The sequence below is a fragment of the Colossoma macropomum genome, unplaced genomic scaffold (genome assembly GCF_904425465.1).
Source record: "Colossoma macropomum unplaced genomic scaffold, Colossoma_macropomum, whole genome shotgun sequence".
NCBI classification, from domain to species: Eukaryota; Metazoa; Chordata; class Actinopteri; order Characiformes; family Serrasalmidae; genus Colossoma; species Colossoma macropomum.
In genome coordinates this window covers 35,133,288-35,156,968 of record NW_023494799.1, presented here as the reverse complement: position 1 = coordinate 35,156,968, position 23,681 = coordinate 35,133,288, and the positions used below count along the sequence as shown (strand labels likewise).

General features: G+C 40.3%; 1 protein-coding gene across 1 annotated transcript in view; it reads left to right on the top strand.

The window, feature by feature from the left end:
* The window catches only part of mmp15b (matrix metallopeptidase 15b), a 35,993-nt gene that overhangs the window by 2,956 nt on the left and 9,356 nt on the right, over window positions 1–23,681 (top strand). The window contains exons 2-6 of the mRNA XM_036585843.1: window positions 10,590–10,738; window positions 13,470–13,592; window positions 13,676–13,983; window positions 19,628–19,789; window positions 21,502–21,716. Coding sequence (XP_036441736.1) covers window positions 10,590–10,738; window positions 13,470–13,592; window positions 13,676–13,983; window positions 19,628–19,789; window positions 21,502–21,716 — 957 coding nt within the window. The remainder of the gene's footprint in view (window positions 1–10,589; window positions 10,739–13,469; window positions 13,593–13,675; window positions 13,984–19,627; window positions 19,790–21,501; window positions 21,717–23,681) is intronic.

The window sequence follows — 23,681 nt, the reverse complement described above, 5'->3', positions numbered from 1 at the left end:
CTCCCTGTCATTAGTGGCCTGGCGCAAACGACAAGAATACACAACATAGTCTCTCCAAACTCCCACGAGTGTGCCGACTTCCCAGCCAAAAAGGGCCCAGTGAGACGTTGCAAGACAACTTTGTTTTTTAAATAGGCCTCTAGAACCTTTTAGGTTTTGTCAGGGCTAGATTTCTACTATGCATGAGCTTTGTCATCTCGGTGTCAGATGCAGCGTTTGAGTGCATCCTAAAGGCATTTTCACGTTGACTGAAGCTGTCGATGATGTAGGATGACCTAAATAGTAGCTTGCATCATCTTATGTTGCACATTTGTAATTTCCCCCCCTACTCAGGACATACCTTGTAAAGCCGCACTTCCTGCAGCTTAGACTATGTAATGTATGTAGGGTGTTTTGGAGGAAGTGAGAGAGGTCTACCAACACTGACTCTTTCTCAGCCGTGTGGGTGAATCTCATTGTTTGGAGATCTGTATAAAAGGCTAAAGATGTCTGGGCCATTTCCCCACTTGATCTGACCACTGTATCCGCCAGCCTGCCTACTGCTCATTGTAGGTGATGCTTGAGTCATACTAGACTTGCACTTAGATACCATCTTTGGTGTTCATTTAGTTGGCTGCAATTACACGTTAAGTATTGCGTTGAGAAAACGTTTCGGGTGTCTTCTATTTTCAGCACCTGTGTCTCGGCTGTTGACCATGGAAAGGTTTGAGGGTGCTGTCACGACAATAAACGTATGAAACTAATGAAGACAGGTTTGTGCAGGCTGCATTTTATCTCAGCAGTACCGTATTGAACAAGACAAGCTCATGCATGCCATAGTGTTTATGTGACTTAAAGTTTAAGTGAGTTTATGCTCGCCCATCCTCAGCATCGTGTGTCACAGAGGGCAGGATTAACTCGTGTCACTGGGGGTCTTAAGGGAGTGCCTGTTTACTAAAGCAGTCTCTTAACAGCCATTTGACTCTGCTTACTAAACAAACATGCTGTGGAGATTGACTGAATCTCCTGACAATGCCTGACAGACGAGGCTTTCAGACTTCGCTGAGATCCTCAACAGGTTAAGCTCCTCCACCTTGTCAGGCTCGCACAAAGCTGTGGATCAGATGAATAGGTGTGGTAGGAAAAGACATCATAATGATTGAGTTAAAATATGATTCTTTAGGAAATGATTCAATGCATTCATGAATCGATTCAATTGAGTTGTTTTGGTACAATTTAGAATTACAGTTTAAATATAGTGTCATTCTTTTTAAATTCATTTTTCTGTTTGATGTTGATGTTGTATGTGAGCAAATGCACCATTCACTCCACAGTCTATATGCAAATTAAACTGCAGAAACAACCTTTGTGTTAGTGATGTCATTTGTATATATCCACCTATTCGGCCTACAGCCCGCAGCCCCACCCATTCATGTTATAAGGAGTGTTTCATCCCAAAGTGCCTTTTAAATGAGGCACAATACAGGGCGACCAATCACAGCAAAGATCATTTAGGTACACTGTGTATCCCAAAGTTTCCAGACCCCCCTTCTAATTAGTGAATTCAGCTACTTTAAGGTGCACCCGTTGCTGACACATCCATACAACAACACACACAGCTTGTGTAATCTCCATAGAAAGGCATTAGCCAATAGAATGGCATTCTGGAGAAGCCATGCATGAGCTTAACCTCCTAAATGGCTGGGGTCCTCTGCTGAGCCCAGTTTTATTACACACGTCTATAACTTAGGAATAGCTCAGCAAGTTTGCATTGAAATCTCTGTAATTACTAAATAATAACCCTTAGTATGTATAAGCCTGGGATATTAAGGGGTTAAGTCACTATGTCCAAAGCCAAGCGTCGACTAGAGGGGTGCAAAGGCCCCTAACACTGGACTGTTAGGCAGTGAAACTACGTTGCCTGGAGTGATGGAGCTCCATCCAATACCTTTGATATGAGATGAAGTGATCCAGAACTAATCATCCAACATCAGGACCTGACCTCTTTGATGCTCTTGTGGCTGAATGCAGTCAAATACGTACAGCAATGTTTCTACATCTTGTATAAAGCCTTCTCAAAAGAGTAGAGGCTTTTTCTGTAGCAACGGGTGGATAGATACTTGATTTCAGAGGAAACAATAGATGAGAAGGTGTCCGCAAACATTTGGATATATAGTGTATATCAGTCTAAAAGGCACAAGTAGCAAGAACATCATTCAAGGGATAAAACAAGGTTGGACAGAGGTCATGAAGAAATGTATTACAGCTGTTTTTTGATACATGAACACACGAATGTCATAAGTGGACCTCAGGGAAAAACAAAATAGAAGACAAATATAGGATATGGGCCTGAACACAAATGTGACCAGGCAAACCATTTATACAGTGAAATGTAAAAATGCACCAAGCTTATTTTTTGGCCCCAACTTTATTGTTATAAACTGGTATAATTGATTCTCACCTTGATGATGCAGTTGCATTGCGGCCCTTCAGATCAATGCATCAGTGGCTTTTTGGTAAATCACAAATAAGAAATTCCCTTTTCTTCTTCTTGGCTCAAACACCATTATTAAAATAGTATTTTTTAACCCTCAAGGGTGCCCCCCTAAAATTAGAGTCCCACCTGTAGCATCTGTGAATATCACTAAAGGCAGAGACCTTCTTGCAGTGGCAATAGACAATATGAAAATATAGAGGGATAAAAAAATACAGGAATTGTCTTTCCAGTGCCACTCTCTGTTGAGCTCAGCAGAACTCTTACCAGCCATTCCTTTCTGAGGAATTCTGTTTCTCGCCATGCTGTGGCGTGAGAGAGGGTGGGAGAGGGTGACGGAGAGAAGGCGAGGTGGAGAACTGCAGGCCCGTTCACTTGTGTTGCATGTGATTAGTGAATACAACAGCTGTTTTCCAAATGGGCCACAAACAGAAACAGAGAGAAGGAGAGAAAGAGAGATGGTTTGGGCTGCAGGGCTCCAAGGCAGCTGAGGAGCAACAATGACAGGTTTTGTCTTCGGCCGACTGTATCTGAGAGAGGGAGTAGAAAGTGGTGTAGGTGGGGGGAGGGTTTATGAGCTCTGGACACAGGGAGCTGACTGTATCACTTCCTGAAGGCCAGTCTCTGTCCAGCTTTTAACCCCTGCTGTGCCATTCTCAGTCGTTCTCCCAACTTCTGTTAGACTCATAAAGATAAAGCTGTCGCAAATGTGGTTCCTCTGGACCCACTGGCTTCTCCAAGCTGCTATTGAACACACTTTTCCCCCTAAAGTTCACATATGACTTTAGTGTGGTAATTCTTTTGTTATTCATTTTTACGTGACCATTTCCAACTCCTGTCTGTCGCTTCAACACACTGTTTTGTTCCTGTGGCTTTTAAGAATAATATATGTGAATTCTGAGTGGTGTCTTGTATCGTGCGTCTTGTAGATATATGTAAATCTGTGACATCACAAAAACACTGAATTCAAAATAGGCCTTTTTTGTAGCTTAGTTTCCATATTTGCTGTATGAAGTGTTTACATATTTTATGAAACTTTTGCTTCAGAAAAGTGAGAGAAATTTAGTTTTCCATGTTATGGCCCCATTTATTATTATCCCAGCCTGTATTGTAGTTCATGTAGTAATATAATAATATAATAATAATAATAATAATAGAATGGTACAAGCCTGGGGTTTTATGGGGGAATTTTTATATTACATGAAGGTTCTTTGGGCCTTAGAAAGGTTCTTAACACTCGCATATCTCATTTATGTAACTGGCTCTGTAAAGAACTATTCCCTGAAACCTTCTTCAGAGTTATTTAGCCAGGATATTTAGCCTGTCTCATCCTGGATCTCTCTGCAGTTCCTTTGTACTGGTCTGTACAGGGCTGTTTATGTAGGGCCTGGCCATCTTCACGGTCACTATGAGAGATAATGAGATGGGATGGAGGAGGGAAATACCACTGACATCTAACAGCATCTGTGTTCAGTAAATGCTTTTTTGCTTCCAGATCACTTAGCTGTTTACACTGAAGCCACCAGAATCAAAGACAGGAAATCATTTTGCACCGGATTTCTTTTAACCCTTTAACCATGAAGGCCCACATCAGGCACGCTTCAATTCCTCACTCTCATCAGGATTTATCTTTCATATTCCATAAAAGTTACCAAATACAATACTGTGCAAAGTCAGAGACCACCCTTCATTTATTAGATTCTCAGCCAATGTAGCTGTTTTTCATTTTTCAGTGTCAGGAAAAAAGCTGAAACAACAGAAAATTACACATAAATCTCAACAAATAAATACAATGTTATTTTTTTCAGTATTTAGTGTGTCTATCCTTTGCTTTGATCACAGTGTCCTCTCTTTCAGATGAGTTTTTTTTAAAGTAATCTGCAGAAACACTTCTCCACACCACCAAAGTTCAGTCTTAGAAGTTGGTTGCAATTTCTGTTTTTTGTTTTTTTGCAATCCAGGTAATCTCAAACACCTTCAGTGATGCTGAGGTCTGGGGTGGCCAGTCCATTGTTCTGAGAACACCAGCAGCTTTTTTGTGTTATTTGCGAACGTTCTTCTTTTTTGTGTATTTCCTTTTCACAGTGTTAACAGTGTTGGTGGTCTGCTAGATTGCCAGGAGTCTCTTTCTCTCTTATCTTTTCATGAATTCCAGTTTTGTAAACTCTTGTTCTTTCACTTATTTTTGACTTTGACTTTCGCCTTCCTTATGCAAGTGGATTATCTTATATCTCACCGCATGAATATCTCCTGAAAAATTTAATAACTTGTACTTAGTGGCAATTTTGATAGGAAATTAAGTAATTAAAGGCTGGTCTCTGACTTTTGCCCAGGACTTCTTCTGCTGATATCAGCCCAATACCTAGTATCGGATCTGTGCCATCTCTAGTTCAAGGGTTAATTCAGTTAACTATTTTTGTTGCCATTGCCAATGTGAACAAATCTCCATATGAGTAACCTTATTTCAATGCTAATTTAATCCCAAACCCCTTCAGCTAAGGTCATTGATTTTTTTTTACCAATGGAAAAATTGAATTGCCTGCTGATTGCCCTATTTGGTCCTTTGACCTCATGTCACAGTCCTTTTTCAATTAAACGAACAGCCACTTTCCATCTCCTGATCACGGTATGAGCCTGTTTGAGAATCCCAGGGCTGTGCATTGGAGCAGGCCACTCTCTTTCTGGTTTGCTGGAGATGAGATTTAGCAGAACTGAGAGCCGACCTCAGAGCCAGCCAAAGCCCACACCGATTGCATTGTCAAAACCTCGTGTGCTTTTGACTCTCTTTCTTCCTCTTTTCCTTCTCCCTCTCTTTCTCTCTCTTCCTCTCTCTCTCTTTTCCTCTCTCTTACCCTGTTTTCCCATCTTCCACTTACTTTTTCACTTGATCTTGATTGCTCCCACTCCCTCCCCCTTCTTCTTGCTTAATGACCAGAAAGATGGCATGCGCCCAAGCCCCAGGAATAAAAGCGCTCTCCAGTCGTTAGAGTCTTGGCTGACATTGCACTGGACACACACACGCTCGCACACACTGATTCAGAGTCGTTTTACAGCACCCTGCGAATTGTTGGCTCGTAGGGAAACCTGGTGATGGCATTGGCTCTCAAGGTCCTTTTGAAGGAGCGTCTGGCTTTTGGGTGTTCTCCATCCAGGCCGTGCTTTGTATGCATGGCAGAGGACGCTGTAATGGTGCATTGCACATTGAAATGCTTTCTGTTTTCAAAAAGGGACCTTCATATATCTGCTGCCTAAAGCTGGAGCGCTGCCTTTGTTCCAATGCCCTTCAATAAATACCCCACAAGAAATTACTCCAGGTGCCCTTGAGAGAGCCAGAGAAGAAGATATTTGCTGAACAAGACCAGGAAAGTTGTGGTCTTTTATGAGTCTGGGTTAATATCATTAGCTTCACACAGAGCATTGGCTGAACCCCCTCTACCTCTTCCCCTGCTGAAAGCCCCAGGGCCCCTGTGGGACTCGCAGGAACACAGGGCCTTATCTGTGGAGTAAGGTGTGTCCCACACAGCACTGCCATTCATCACTTCCCCCACTCCCATCCCACCATCACACAGGCAGAGATTAAGCTCTGACACAGTGGGAATGATGGAGCACCTTGGAAGTATTTTTGAAGAAAAGCAAATGTGCTTGGAATTGGGTCTTTGACAGTTTTTCAGGGCAGAGGTGTTCAAATCTAGACCTTGAATCCAGAATCTGGTCCTGTATTTTGTACATCCTAGTAGTTAATCAAACGGTTGTAACTGAATATGTCATTCCTACCAGTAATTACAAAATCAAGGACTGGAAATTGGATTTAAGATCTGGATTCTAGAGTAAACAAAACCGTTTAGCCACAGGTTTTGCAAAAAATATATCAGATTTTCACAGTTTTCCTTGTAGTTGTAGTTTACATCGATAAAAATGTACAAACGTGCATAACTAAAAACAATAGGAATAACCATCTCGAAGCTTGTTGTTTTTTTATAGATACCTGGTGTCATCAAAGAGTGTCAGTAAGTCAAAGAGTATCAGAAACCACATGTGCCAGTCTGTCTGGCTCAGCAAGGTTTGAGTCAATTGACCGTTTTTAAAATATTGATTGACACTCCTCTCAGCCAGTCAGAGCCATCTCTGAGTTCTACTTCCTCTGTCAAGCAAAAGAAAACTCATCAGAACTGTCTTGCAGTGAGAATGGCAAGAATTATTAAGCTAAGTAAGGTGCAGAACTGTTTCTGGAGAGAAAAGAGCTTGTAATTTAGACTGTTTGTGCTGTTTGTATTTCATTCCTGACGCTGGAAAGATTTTTTGCTTAAACTATGTGGAGGACCAGATTTACAAACTAGCCACAGAAAATGAACAGCAGAATTACTTGAATTGTTTCATTAAAGTTTGCTGAAAGACATTGTGTCCCAGACGACGAGTCTTTCCTCAGCCCCTGCTGTTGCTCTGACTACCTGTATTGTTAGCTTTAGCATTAGCTCATCTGAAGGGTCAGCTTTCTTTGCTCCTTATCACACATATGAAAGCAGTTGGGACCAAGGGAGGTGGGAATTTGGCAATTGTGTGACAATTTAGGCATGCAAGCATGTTTTGGCTGCTTGGCTGCATTTAGGGTAAGGGGAAACTGTATAAATTTGATTTTGGTCAAACTGTCGCTTTAAGGTGAGGTAAAAGAGGCCAGTGTAAAATGTCTGGGTTGACTGGGTGAAAATACAACTAAGCAGACGGAGGCAATTCCGTCCAGCTCTGCGTTGCATGCTGGGCAGTGGATGAATCTGAGGTGCTCTGTGCTCTAGATGGTGGCTATGGGGGGTTTCCCTACTGGCCATGCCCAGAAACAGGGCCATCTATTCAGCTGCCTCCACAGCACACAGAGGGGGGCACAAAGGCCTGCCTCTTCTGTAGTGTGAAGGAAGAGGGGGGCGTCCAGGCTAGACAACTGTGCAGCAGCTCTGGTCCCAGTGCAGGAAAAGAGGGAGCATTATAGAAGCAGTGACCCCGAAACCTCATGAGTCCAGTGGGACATCTCCATTAACCCTCGGATAATTAAGGCCAGCTCAGCCAGAGGTGGGGTGCAGCCCTGTAAAATCACAACCTTAGTTTAAAGCAATGCACCTTTGTTACTGCACCACTTGCTGCTCTGGTCAGGTCAAATAGAAAAAGTTTTGTGGCTATATTTTCGTGGCCACTTTGTTTGGAGTCCAGGCAGACCATCAGGGTTACTAGTAAAGCGGTTTTGTGGGTGGCAGAACTTGTTAGCACATTAAAATGTTAGCATATAGACAGGCAAGCTAATAGCTGTTCATAGCTAATGTTTATAAGCATACGTATGCTTATAAACATTAGCTATGAACAGCTATTAGAGAAAAAAGTAATGGTTTAATATAACTTCTTATTCTGGTTGGCTTAATCGCGTTGCTTTTACTAAGCGCTAACAACAATCAGTTACCTGTTTACTAGCTACGCTAATCCCAAAAGCTTAAGCTCTCAAGAGAACTATATGTAAAGGGGTTTGCCTTGGCAAAGCTGTCCTGTATGGGCTTCCTGTGTGTCTGTGTAGTACATTACTAGATCTCTGTAGATTCTGACACAGCTGTGAAACATGTGCCGTGATTTTTGTGTATTTATTTCACAAACCCCAAAGTGGAACAACTACTCTTTCTAATTTACCATTTCATCATGTCCTGATTTATTATCTGGTGCGTATAGATTGCTGAAAATAAGATGGCTGAACGCTGTAATCAAAAGCCAGAGATGTATAAAGCAAACTCTGTGGGTATCAACAGTTGTTGGTACAGTTGGTCGTTCCTAGCCCCTCTGATGTGTCCAGACACTGTGTGGAAAAGAGGCCAGGAGGCCTGATTACAGTAACCACAGTGCAGGCATAATGATGGGGTAGCTTTATTATGTAATTTGTGCTAATTTACTAATTAAGGATGTTGAGGAGTGGGCATAGCCACCTACGCTGCAGTACAGAGCCAAATCAAGCCCCAATTTCCCCTTTACTCTGATTATAAGACCCTTTGGCCATAGGGCACTTCTCTCCCACACAAACGATTGGCTACATCCGACTCTTATTACGCCATGCTAATGCCTGTTTCTGCCAAAGGGAATGACCCACTTATTACCACAAAATAACAGTCCCTTTCTGGCCATATTAATGTGATGATTTGCCCAAAAATCTAATTTACACATTTTTTCATTACCTCAGCCAAAATGTATATCATTTAATGTTGGTGTTATGAGGTTTATATAGCTAACAAGTAACGGAAGCTTTTACTTCACCAGTTGGCATTGTGTGCCTATATCATCACATATTTGTATCAAAATATTATGTTAAGTAAACTCTGTTATCACTAAAATTGGACAAAAGGACAATAGGCAAGTGTGATGATTAGCTATGAAGTTTGCACAGTGCTTATTGGCAGGGTATAAACTACCATTACTTGTTATTCTTTGCGCTAGGCAAAGGTAAGCAGCCACCTAGGGCCATGAAAAAATTTGATATACTCTACATGTCGATGTTAAATAACCTATTCCGAATTACACATTTTAATAGACATTTTTTATTTGCCATTGTAGTGATTATTTTCCCCTTTCATGGTTATAGTGGACTTTTCCAAGTTGTTAAGTGATGGCACAGCTACATAACGACACACTGGTATGAACAAGGAAATTGAGTGATAATCAGGACAATGAAGAGGAGTTTCTTCAGTGTGATTTTTTTCAGTGTTAAGGGGGGAAATCAAAAGCATCCGAAAGCAGCCGAAAAAAAACAGAAAATGGAGGAAAGCAAAAAGTTTGTCTCTTCACTCCCAAAGCAAGCATTGTTTTACACAATGCAGATGTTAATGATAGTATAGATAGCGCCAGTGTTGCAGTAATCACTCAAAAAGTCATGCATTGTAAGTTACTAATGACTTCTTTAACAAATATAATGAGATCATGTCACTTATTTCTTTCTGGGAAAAGTAATTTCATTATTCTTTACTTTATTTCAGCATTACTCTGTACGAAATTGGCAGATACTTTCACTAAATAAAATTGTTTAAGAAAAAATGTCTAGAAACAAGTTAAGTAATCATATAATATTCTTATAACAATCTCAAAATGCTAAATATTAAATATGTTGACTAGATTCCACTTGCCAAGATATAATATTTTACAGTATAGATGGTTGTGCCACTCAGGAGAGCCTCGGCTAATTTACAATATGCATCCACGGGGCCCCATTCCTGCCTTTTGCCTGGAATCCCAGAATCACTAAATCCCCCTCTGGCTATTAGCATTGTAGCTCCAGTGCAAAATTAAAGAAGCACTAGGCATGTCTTGGCTAATCAGTTACATTTATGATAAGGCGAAAATCATACAAATCATACAAGATGTATTTTCCTCTGAAATACACTCTCAAAAGTGGTTCTTCAAGGGTTATTTAGTAAAGAAAATGGTTCTATTTAGAACCATGAACACTCAAAGAACCCTTAGCATGATTCAAAGTTTCTTTGCATCATAAGAGTGTAGTTCAAACTGATGGAGAACATGCTGTAAATGGTTCTATATCGAACCTTTTTGAAAAGGGTTCTGTATAGCTCCAAAAAGGGTTAAAAGGATATGAGCTTACAACCTTTTTATGATGCAAAGAACCATTTAAGCATGGAAGATTCTTACTAAAGAACCATCTTTTTAAGTGTGTATCATTTTAGTGTGCTAGCTCTTTGGGGAACCAAATGAAGGATAATATTTGCAGTATTAGCATTAGCATTGGTCCTTTTATCCTAAACTGAAGCAAAGCCCAAATTCAAGTTCATATATGAAGAAGATTAATGAACACGTTCAAATTCTAGAGAAATCGTAGTCGAGTGTGAAATTTTTGGTATCACTATGGAACACTCCAGGCTTTCCTTCACTCAGGGTCAGTAATTTGACCTACCCAGCCTTGCTTCAATCTGTAGCCACATATGCTATGACTTAATTGTCCAATCTGGGCTTGTATTATGTATCTCACTCAGTGTGACAGGTGCGACACACCCTCGCACTCTACTGATACTCTCAGTGCTGATAAACGGCTGTGACCGTCAATCTCAATCATCTCTGTGGTGTAATATTTCTCTTTCTCTCTCAGTCCTGGCTCCGGATGTATGGCTACCTCCCTCAGGCCAGTCGGCAGATGTCCACCATGCGCTCAGCTCAAATCCTGTCCAACGCCATCAGTGACATGCAGAGATTCTATGGCCTGGAGATCACTGGAGTGATGGATTCAGCTACTATGGAGTAAGACTCTTTGTAATAACTATACAGTACTGTTGGATGGGCAATATTGACTCCAGTTATTGTGACAAATATTTGCCCTAGTATTGGATTTCTCTATATCCTGTCACAGTACTGAGTAAACTTTAGTTGGGGTATCATAGCTGATCTACAGCAGCGGTTTTTAAAGGGGTGTTCCACCAATCAACCAATTTTCAAAATTTCTCACTGAGATGTAAGCAAAGTAATTTAGTTTGTTCTGGTATGAAATGATGCAATTTTTTCCCCTTACAGTGGTGGTGATAGAAACCATGGGCTGCAATGACTGCCACATAAATGTAGCCATTTTACAACCCCATTTCCAAAAAAGTTGGGACGCTGTGCAGAATGTAGATAAAAATGGAATGCAATGATGTGCAAATCATGTAAACCATATTGTTAAAGGGAAATACTACAAAGACAACATACCAAATGTTCAAATTGTGAAATGTTATGGTTTTTTGAAACATATATGCCCATTTTGAATTTGATGCCAACAACATATTCCAAAAAAGTTGGGACGGGGGCATGTTTACCACTGTGTTTCATCACCTCTTCTTTTAACAACACTCTAAGTAATTGGGAACTGAGGAGACACTGCTGTAGTTTTGAAAGTGAAATGTTTTCTTATTCTTGTTTGATATAGGATTTCAGCTGCTCAACATTGTCATATTTTTCATTTCATAATGTGCCAAATGTTATCAGTGGTGACAGGTCTGGACTGCAGGCAGGCCAGTTTAGCGCCTGGACTCTTTTAATACAGAGCAATGCTGTAATACGTGCAGATTGTGGTTTGACACTGTCTTGCTGAAATAATCAAGGCTTCAATGAAAAAGACGTCATCTGGATGGCAGCATATGTTGCCAACACATGTATATATTGTTCAGCATTAATGGTGCCTTCACAGATGTGCACATCACCCATGCCATGTGCGCTAATGCACCCCTATACCATCATGAATACTGGCTTTTAAACTGTGCACTGATAACAAGCTGAGTGGTCTTTAGCCCAGAGGACACAGAATCCATGATTTCCAAATTGAATTTCAAATGTTATTTTGTCAGACCACAGGACACTTTTCCACTTCCCCTCAGTCCATTTTAAATGAGCTCCGGCCCAGAGAAGGTGGCAGCATTTCTGGATCCTGTTTATATATCCTGTTTCTTTTTTGTGTTTTAGAGTTTTAACTTGCATTTGTGGATGCAGTGATGAACTGTGTTCACAGACAGTGGTTTTCAGAAGTGTTTCTGAGCCCATGCGGTGATTTCCACTACAGAATTATGTCCATTTTAATGCAGTGCCACCTGAGGGCCCAAAGATCATGGCCAGCAAATATTGTTTTTTGGTCTTGTCCCTTGCATACAGAGATTTCTCCAGATTCTCTGAATCTTTTAATGATATTATTTACCGTAGATGACAAAAAGCAAAAGTTCTTGGCTGTTTTATATTGAGAAACGTTATTCTTGAATTTTGAATTTGTTTGATCGTGCACTCTTTCACAGAGTGGTGAACCCCTCCTCATCTTTAGTTCTGAAAGACTCAACCTCTCTGGGATGCTTTTTTATACTCAATCATGTCAGCAACCGACCACCAGGTGTTTTTTTTAGCTTTTTTGGAATGTGTTGTTGGCATTAAATTCAAAATGGGCAAATATTTTTCAAAAAAACAATAACATTTCTCAGTTTCAACATTTGATATGTTGTCTTTGTACTATTTTCAATGAAATATAGGGTTTACATGATTTGCACATCATTGCATTTTGTTTTTAATTACATTTTGCACAGTGTCCGAACTTTTTTGGAAACTATCAAAAATGACAAGTGTCTTAGTATTTATACGTGATGTTAATGTGAAATCTGAAAAAAATCTGCTTTCTTTGGGTACTATTGTGCCTTACAACACCCTGCATGTGTCTCTCCGCAGTGGATAGATTTTAAAAATATGTTTTAAGCCAAAAGCTTCTATAAAAACCAAATCATAAAACAATGTCTCATGCATCAACCATTTCCTGTAGTACCTTTTATATGAGCTTTTTGGACATCTGTTTGCTATCACCACCGCTGTGAACGTGTGAAAGTTTCTCCACAATGCCACTTTTCACATCAAACCGCTATGAATGACTTTGTTTACATCTCAATAATTTATTCATGCAGAAATTTTGAAATATTAGTGGAGCTCCCCTTTATCTTCAGTCTTTCAGACCCGCTGCCCTGCAGTTTCAACTATTCCCTGTCCTAACACACCCAATCCGACTTATTAGGTAATCGTTGAGTCCTTTGTGAGCTCAGTCAGATGTGTTGGGCAGAGAATGCTTAAAACTGAGCAGGCCAGGTGGTCCTGAGGTGCCTCTGATCTACAGCACCAGCAGATTTCTTGCTGTTCACATAACAGAAAACCATAGAGGTGCTGTGGTCACCTTTGGCAGCTATGATGTTTCAATCCAGGCAATTTGTGGTAGCAAAAAAATAGGGAAATTACATAGATACTTTGTACTGTATAAATAGACCAGCCAAATCCCTTACAAATTACATTACCCAGCCTCCTCATCCAGCGAGTAGAGCTTTAGTGTCGGGATCAAAGCTCACCAGCGTACACAGAAATGACTGTGAGAAAAGAGGGTTCATCTAGTTCAGGCTCCTTCATGGTTCTCCATTCTGCTGCATGCTTGTTAAGCTCCCTGTATATGCTAACTGCTCTCCTGTTCTTCCCCTTTTAGAGCCATGAAGAGGCCCCGCTGTGGGGTTCCGGACAAATTTGGGGGTCAAATCAAGACCAACGTACGTAGGAAACGATACGCTCTCACCGGCCACAAGTGGGACAAAACCCATCTGACCTTCAGGTAGATATGAAGAAGGTTGATCAAAAAATGTCTGGACTCCACAGAAATCATGTTAAGTCTTTTGTGTTATCTTCCCTTCACAGCATACAGAACTATACCCCTAAGATTGGGGAGTACAACTCATACGAGGCCATCCGTAGAGCCTTCACAGTGTGGGAGAAGGTAACACCACTGACCTTCGAAGAAATTCCCTACATGGAGGTCAAATACGGCCGTCGGAAGGAGCCTGACATTATGATCTTCTTCGCCTCTGGCTTCCACGGCGACAGCTCCCCGTTTGATGGAGAAGGTGGCTTTTTGGCACATGCCTACTTCCCCGGTCCAGGGATGGGCGGAGACACGCATTTTGACTCAGACGAGCCGTGGACAATCGGCAACCAGAATTTGCAGGGTGAGTCAGCACACTTTCTAAAGTCTTTACAGTGTTGTGAGCGTTTACAATAGGTCAGCATAAATGGTTTAAGAAGCAATCACAGTGTTAAAAGGGGTTTACCATCACCTTTGTAGGCCAGTGACCTTTAAAATGCCCTCATTTACCACCTTTACAGTGATGCAGTCCGCAGTATAACAATATGCTGAGTTAGCAGGCCCATTTTATAGCTTATAATTCTCTGACGTTATACACACTGTGTCTCACAAACAGATTTAAGTGCACAATTGCCCTTTTTTCCTCTTCTATTTAACTCATGTATATTTGTTGCTTGGCTCTCAGTGCTTTACTTTTTACTATAGTCATTTGTATAAATTTACAAAGGAACTGAATTACATCACAACACTGCCCGCTGCTGATTTCCATAGTCTGTGACAGAGAGAAGGTCATGTTTTATGAGCTTTCTCTCTCTTTTTTTGATGTCTAATTATTTGTTGTGTACTCATTAGTCTCTTTGTGCTGCGCCAAGCCCTTAGGTGACCAAAGGTTTCCACTGCCTAGTGCTGGTAGACGTTTTAGGCATGATGGAAATAATAAAAACCCAGTTAAAAGCAATATTTTTTGAGATTCTTTTTAAAGTGTTAAGTATACATCTGAGTTTTTTTTAGGGAGGGAATCATCATCTATCATTTATTTAATGTCCAGACAAAACAGCCATTAAGTACAAGTTGTTCATTTTCAAGAGATATTTCTGAAGAGATTTGATGAAAGATAATGAATTTGCATTAAATTCAAAGAAAACTAAGCGAAAAGTTGAAAAAATACAGAGAAAAATGGGACTCCCAACAGCCATGCAAGACCTGGTAGACCACCAAAAAGGTCGCAATCACATAAACATCTTTGAGAAATCATAGAAAATCAAGCTCCACTCTTGCTTCAGATCTGACAAAATCCACAGCTGTTTCTGTCCAGACAGCTCCATAGAGGATGTGCCACTGTCAAGAAGCCCTTACTGAGAAAGAAGAATGAAAAAAGGAAATTTGCAAAGCAGACAAAGAAGCTGCTGGTGTTATCAGAACAATGGACTGACCACCCTAAAGTCCAGACCTCAACATGACTGAATGTGTTTGGGATTAGTTGGATTGTGAGAAGCATAAAATGCGACAAACTGCTAAGACTGAACTTTGGACGTGTGGGAAAAGATCCCTGCAGATTCAGATTCTTTGAAAAACTGAAAGCAAGTCTCCTGAAAAGAATGGAAGCTCTAATAAAGGGCGTTGGATGGGCTCACTAAATAGTATATTATAATATAAAAAATGTATTATTTAGTTATTGAGGGTTCTGTGTAGTTATTTGTTTAATATAAGTTTTTTGTTTTCTTTCCTGATGCTGAAAAATGGCTGGAAATTAAATGAAGGGTGGTTTTTGCCTTATGTACAGTACTGTATTTCATGCAGGTGCAAGACAATGAAGAAGCTTAAGTATGTATAAATAAATTCTATATAAATAAAGCTGGGCTCACGCAAGAGTTACTCAAGATTGTTTATAGCAGAATGCTGTGGAGGTAAAAGTATCGTGGGTCTGTAGAACCTCTAGAGCTACTTTTCCTCTAGAATTAGAGGAGTCTTTGGGATTTATTCTGTTGCTAGGGACTCCAAAGTCTCATTTGAAATGTTGCCAAGTCCAGCATTGAAGCTGAAAGTTGTTTAGTATTGCTTGTTTTAATCATTAACCATGAAGCATAATTGAAAAATATGAATGCATGTGTGCAAAGTTCACTGAAATAGAGATTAGAGAACTTAATGGCTGCTGTGTTAATAACACACACATGATTTTGTTTTGAGTTGGACGTGCAGAGGTACACCTAGTTCCAATATCATGTTGCCTACACTCTTAAAAATAAAGATGCCTAAAAGGGTTCGTCGGAGTGATGCAATAGAAGAGCCACTGTTGATTTCATACAACATTCAGTGGTTGATTCTTGAACTGTTTTTGGTAAATGTTTGTTAAAAAACTAGGGCTGTGCATTGTGACTAATTCAATTCAAGTTCATGAATTGAACATGAATTCATACCGAAAAACAATGCCAAAAAAATGACTTTGGCTGAAAATTATGCAGAGCTGTAGCTTAGCTTTTTAGGTAACAGCACTGGTGTTGCACAAAAATCTAGTAGCACTCAGAAGAACATGCTTTATTGTTGGAAAACGGCCGAGGGACATCAGTAGCTTTTTGTGTTGGGTGAGTAGAGGCTGCCTCTTCAGATAAGCTAATGAGCTAACACAGCTAACAAGTGTCACATTGAATGCTGATGAGTACCTGTTGTTTTCTACATCATGTAATTTCTCCTCAGTGGACGATGTTGCAACATGTTATTTGTCTAAGAAATCTTTTCAATGTTTTTGGACCTACCTATCATCAACTAGAGCAGTTAGCCTAGTTAGCGGTACAGCCTCGCTGTCTCTCAACAACACGTACTTGCGCTCACGTTCAGGCACCAGTGTTTCGGAGTGGAAAAGTATAACATAACATACTTGCTCACATTTTACTGAATTGTTAGCCTGTGTTTTCTCTGCCTTTCCGCAGTGAAACATAATGAACACCCAGATGTTTCATTTCAGAATTCGAATACTGGTATCTAAAGTAGTTAACCGAGTAGTTGAGTACCCATGCACACACATGAACCTCCATGTAATGTAAACATTCTATGCCAATTCAAGTTTTTTTTTTTTCTAGAACCGTACATCCAGGCCAAGAACCGTTTAGAAGCCTTAATTTTTTAAAAAGATAGTTGAGGTTTAATTTCCGTCCATTTTTGGTACAAAATGACTCTTAGGGTCATGTCAAAGAGGCTCTCTGTCTCTCTTTTCCTCTCTCCTTCTTCATTTGGAGTCACATGGAGAAGATAAAGGCCAGCCTTAGTTACGCCTGCTTGGGTAAAGACTTAGAAACATTCTGCCTTTGAATGCAATTCATCGGGTGCATCGCTGAACTGTCATGATGTCATTACATTCCTGCTTAGCACTCAGCAGGTGGGAGGTGCCGAATAGAGCTGATAGTCGGTAACGAGAGGCGCTGCCATGCTGTCAAACCGTTGAATTCCTGAAGATGGATCTAGCCAGGATGAATTTGAATTGACGTAACATAATGTACCATTCACACGGAAACACTGCATCAGAATATAACCGGAGCTTCAAAAGAAAAGTCCTCTATGGGAATTGCTGATTAATGCAAGGTCAGCTTCCACTGGCTTTAGATGTCTGAAGTGGCTACAGGGTTTCCTTTGTGGCCCGTGGTTGAAGTCTTGGTCACTGTGTCACAGCTGCATGCCGATGTGCACCATATTCAGCCATAATCAGGCATTGCTATCATTCATGCCCCTCAGACAAGGGGCAGCTTTCAGTGGCAAGTCGTGTACATACATCTGTGCCCATCTGAGCCTCAGTCTGTGAAAGACATCATTGATTTAGCTGCCCGAGGCCATTAGAACAACCGTTTAGCGCTCCTCCTATCTGTCGAGAGCCATTAACTCTAATACGGTGGTGTCTCTGGAAAAACCCTGAACAAGCAACATTACTCTTCACTGACCTCATAAGGCGTGCAGAGATGGTTAACATTGTCCACACTGATGAACAGAAGATACTATCACAGGAGGAAGCGGTCAATCATTCTTTTTTTGCTGACATCATAGCTGAAGAATTGTATAGAACCATTTGTACTGCATTAGATCCACAAATCAGGCTGACAGCTGGAGAATGGAAACGAAATATGATTCAAATCAGAGTGTGGGGTGTCATAACTGGCTTTTCCATAAATCATTGCAGACTTGTCAGTTTATAGTAAGTTACGAATATTCTAATTCAAGCCCCATGTACTGTGAATTGCACCATATAGGTTTACAAGTAGTGCCTGTAGGCCATCTGTTGCTGCACAGTTTATCAGCCCCCTTTTACCCTGTCTATCAATGAAAGAGACCACCGGAGGACCACAGCTGACCAGATATTATTTGGGGTGTAGACCATTCTCAGCACACTGATGACACTGACATGGCCGTAGCATGTGGGCCGCACCGGTATGAGTGAATAAGGCATAGCAGCCTGGATTTTTAAACATCTCAATGTCACTGCTGGGTTGAGACATAGACCACCAACCAAAAATATCCAGCCAGCATTGGTCCTGTAGTCAGAAACTGACCCCTGCTGAAGAACTGAAGGATGACCAAGACAAATTGTGCATGGAAAAAGATGAGCTGTAGTTCTACAAAATGCATCATCATGGTGGATGTTTCTAATAAAGTGGTCAGTACATGTACACAGTGTTTACAAAGCTTGTATCAGCTCAATGCAAACAAAAGCACTATTTAGATGAGGTTAGATTAGAGGTGGGGTAATGTAACTTCACCACAGGACGTCTGTAATGTTTATGAACGATTCGCGCTGGATAGGAAATCTCAGTACAATGTCATTGTTTCCAACTAAAATAATCAGCTACCACTGTATGTTTCTCTGAAACGTATTTATTTGATTTCTGCGGACTGTATTAACAGCTATGAGAGCTTAGCGGCTGTCTACAAAATACATTACAAATAGTGATCATCTGCGTCCAAGTATGACCATTTTGCAGCCAGTAGAACCCAAATGATGGGTCTCCGAAAAAAATATCAGCCAAATTTGTACACTTTACCCTTTTCACATTGGCATTTTTGGTACGTGGAGTTGTTGAACTCAATGAACTAAATAATTCCACTGTAATTCCCCCTGTATTTTAGTCTCAGAGTACACTAGAATTGTCATGTCATCTCAATAGTATCCCAGTAGTACTTAACATGGCACTGTAATGCTGGTATCTACTGTTTCAGATTGACCCACGACACATAATAATATCCAGTCAGTTGGTGGTCCTTTAGTCATTCCTTTCAACTGATGGATAATAGAGGGGGGCTCGGTCATAGCAATGGATTGGCTACTGTCAGTAATACCTCCAAAATGCACCTATATGTATTTAAGATAATGAACAATGGATGTAGCTATGTGGTGTACAGTACGCACATTTGAATGAGTAACGAGGAAACTCTCTCCCATCCATTACTTCCTCTTCTCTCTCATCCCAGCACCATGCCTGTTGACCTAGGGTCACCAAGACGACTGGGGTTTCATACAAAGAGCAGATTGAGGGCCTACTTGCTTTCAGCACCAATCCGGAACTAACAGGCAAACCAAGGCCCCAGCTCACCCACAAATCTCCTGCTTCCAACCTCTACCCTATTTATCCAGCCCCCCTATTTATAGGCCCCTAGCATATTTCCAAGCTAAGAAAGGGGCAGTGAAGGGTGGGGGTGGTTGTACCACACTTCTCTTTCCTGTGTCCACTGTTACACACACTGACAATACAGCAGCAGTGTAAGTGACCCATGCGTATCATGTGTCTTCAGCTAGAGGATATTTTCTGATCTGAGTGAATGGAGATGGAGAAGCAGCGCTACGAGATACAAGGAGTAATTGTATCATGGCTTCACCTCAGTGAATCAGCCATTTCCTTCTGTCTGTTAGCTTCTGCTGACTTACCAGCAGAGCCCAATTTAATTTGCTTTGTCATTTAATTTGTCTGTCTCTCTCTCTTTCTCTCTCTCCCTTTCTATTATCCACTGTCTCCCCCTCTGCTTTGTAGGCAACGATCTGTTTCTGGTAGCAGTGCATGAGCTGGGTCATGCTTTGGGCCTGGAACACTCCAATAACCCAATGGCCATCATGGCTCCTTTCTACCAGTGGATGGACACAGACAACTTCCAGCTTCCAGAGGATGATCTCAGGGGGATCCAGCAGATCTATGGTAATGTACACTCTTGGTAAAAATAGTTCTATGTATTATTGATAAAGACACTTGTATAGAACCATTTTAAAAGGTTCTATACAACCCTTTAGTGTCCTCACCAAGAAAAAGCAATGGAATTTTTTTGGGGGGGGCAATAATTAAAACAGTTGGTGGGTTTGACCTCACAGTTTTTAATATATTCATGTCTACCAAACTGTCAAGATGGCACTTTGTGGGAAAATCAGAACATATACAGTGACTCCAAATGTGCTCTGCCAAATGGTCGAGCAGAACATTAAAGGGTTTTAAAAAGGCCCACTGCCTAAAGAAGGCCTCTTTTCTGTGGGGGAAAAAGCAGTGTAATTTTTAGTTAGTTTTTATTCAATAAGATCATCAAGTGTGTTGTGGTTAAACTCTGCAGGTACTGTAGTAATACTCATTTCAGTAGGAAATTTTGGTTGAAAACAAAAGGGTGAAATTCTTGAAACGGCCAAAGAAATACGATCCCTTTTGGGGGTTTTTTTTCCGCCATGGTATGTAGGTTGATACAGCCAAGTTAGCTCTCCTATTGGTGAGGCCTTCAGGAGATGGACTGAAGCACTAACATGTTGGATTAACCACAAACAAAATAAAGAACAAACGGTGGAATCAAGGAATCATGGTTTAATATACAAAGTGTGGGGACAATTCTGTGAGAAAAAAACTTCACATTAACTTCACATTTTAGAGCAATAATGTTAATGTAAATCGCTGTTATCTTGGCGCAAAGTGCTACTGGAGTCTTACAGTGACGCTAGCAGATATTAGCATTGTTACATTTATGGGCCGAATTGAAGGCCCAGCTCTAATAGTCAGTGTGTGCCCCAGAAGAACTTAGACATAACAGTACAAGAACTTTTCAAGAATTTTAATTCACAGATTTCAATTACTTTCACAAAATTGTTTGTGACCAAGTAAAACCTGGTAAAACAATATTGCAAAACCTGCATTTTGTGGAACCATTTGCTAAACTAATGCTAGAACCACAAACAGCTCAACTAAACTATGCTTGAACAGTCCAAGATTTAGCAGTTGTTGTTGTTAGATTGATTAACAATTTATTAACTATTTATTAGAGCATATATAATGACTGATGACATTTTTTGAAAGTCACAGGTTCTTTGCATATTTGTATGAATTGAAAATCATACTTGGAATTTATTTATTTGGCAGTTTATTAGAAAAGATATTTGACACCACTGCAGTTTTGAAATATATACCAGAATATTGTATTACCATTAATATGTTACCAAATGACCCCAATGTCAAATGAGTTCATAACTGTTACCAAGCTATGTAATCCCAGGCTTTAGTCATTATAAACAAGCATTTCATGCTGTTTTAGTGAGTTTTGGCTTTTGTTGTGTTTGGTTTTAGCGTCAGTTTGTCTTGGTGGTATTTGTTCTGAGTGTAACTTTGATAATATTTAGATCTGTAGCAATTTGGTGTGTTTTGCAGGTTGAATGGTTTGTGTTTGGATTGCACTGGTCTAGATGGACACTGAGATCGTTTATATTAGTGTTATTTATGGGTGAGTAGGAGAGGACTCCACTGTGGGTGAGCAGGCTTCATAGTGAGTGCATTGCCAGAGAGCTCTAGGCCTGCTGCCTCATAGCATGCATAAGACACAATGAATGAATTATATATTATAATGTTAGTTCACTTTATGTTCTCTTGTTGTTTTCCTATAGGGCCTCCTGTTAGTACCCCTACTCAAGCTCTACCCACTGTGAACCCTCGTCGTCCTAACCACCCTAAAGACCCTCCAAGAGACCCTCCAAGAGCCCCTCCCCGCCGTCCAGACAGGCCACGCACCACTGACCGCCCAGATCAGTACGGACCCAACATTTGTGAGGGCAACTTCGACACGGTCACCATGCTCAGGGGAGAAATGTTTGTCTTCAAGGTGAGTTGTAGTTTCAGTTTTAGGTAAGAAAAGTAAATAGATCGCTTGTCAAACGTCTGGGGGCACCTGACCTTTCAAAATGTTTTTAATAAAAATCTTTTGTGGTTTAACATATTTGCATATTACCATTGTGTTGAGAAGGGAATTGATCATTACAATGTCAAATCATTAGGCAAATCATACTCTTCCTACTAGGGATTGACCGATTATTGGCCGTCCGATAATCCGAGTCAGTATTGGTAATTTTCGATAATCAGAATTGGCGTGCTTCCTTGCCAGTAAATAGGCTTTAACGTGATCAATATGCGTTCTTTACACAACTTTGACTGAAAGACAAACGTCTGACTCAATATTCCGCTCATAGCTTTACTCGATTGGTCGAAATAAGTATGACATGTCGAATACAAGCTAAATACAGGCTTGAAACAAAGCCTGTCTCATATGATCTTAAATTTAAATATGTGCTTGATTTTGGGGAGCTATTACTATTGTTACTGTCACTATTTTTATTATTTTATTATTATTTTTAAATAATAATATTTTATTATTTCATTATTTTATTTTATTTTATTATTTTAAAAAGTTTATTTTTTAGCAATTTAAAGCTTATTTTGAAATTTATAATGCACGGACCACACAGACAGTCTTTATGCTGTCTGTGTGCTCCATGTGCTTTATTAATTATTTGTCATTTTTATGTTTCATTCAGGTAGTTATTTACATATTTTTCAGAGCAAGTTATTTTTTTAGTCGTTTACATTATCCTTAATCTTTTTGTCATCATTTCCAAATGTTTATAATCCCTGGAAGATACATTTAAGATTTATTTTTAGCATGATGAAATGTTTAGCATCAGTATTTCATTAAACATAATGTCCTTTTAATGTTCATTTTGTGTAGGAATCTTCAAATTTTCACACTATAAACTTCAAATTTATGGCAAATGATTATCAGCCTTCATATTGATTACCTCCATGTTTACAGATAATCAATAATGTTGGCCCTGAAAGATATCAGTTGACCCCAACTTCGTATTAAGGAAGACACTTTATGAACATGAAGCTACATATCGCAAAATATACCCAAGTATTAGTGAAGCTGTTTTATGTTATCACACCGTTTTCAGGTTTTTCCATTAACAAGCAGGAACAAGAAAATTTCAATTTTTCAAAGGAAGGCAAAGAAAGTGTCTCCAGACTTTTGACTGGCAGTGTAGACGAGTCAGCAGTGCATCCAGTCATGCTGCTGATCTAGTTATACGGCAGGATCTGACAGACGTACAGTAAGTCGTTAGCTGGTTAAACAGGCAGGGCATTAAGGTAAAAGCGAGGCCCTGTGCTCTCTGTGTGATTTACTGACTAAATGATGGTCATGGTGCACTGTGGTCAGGAGCAGCTTGGCCAATAAAAGATTTGCGCTGATTTCCAGCTGCAGCACCTGAGGGCTAGGCGGAGGGCTTTGGGCCCTGCTGCTCCAGGCCTGCTCTCAATCAGCCCCCGTGGGCTTGTGGCCTGTAAAACCCAGCGCTGGGCTCGTTTATGGGCTAGCGCTCTGTAAAGAGCAGCACCGCGTCCCTCTGCCCTGAAGTTCATCTGGAGATCCATAGGAATGGTTTAAATACAGCATAGAATAGACTAGAATAGCAAAGATAGTGTAGCTTTACTGTCATTAAACAAGTACAACTAGATTAGGTTTGTGACTTCTGAGTTAGCTGCTAAAAATATTCAAGATTCTGCCCTTTTTTTTTAGGATGCTACTCAAATTTAAGTAAAGTTGTGATCATGTTAAGGGCAGGTTTTTGTTATTGTCTTGACTTCTCCATTGAAGCTTGTGTTCGGGTAACTCTCAGATGAATTTGATGTACTTGTCAGAGGTTTGAAGCAAAAGGGGGACATACTAAGTGCTAAAAAGTTCTGACATGCATTTAAATATGTCAAGAATTTGACTTTTCACTCGACTGTTGTA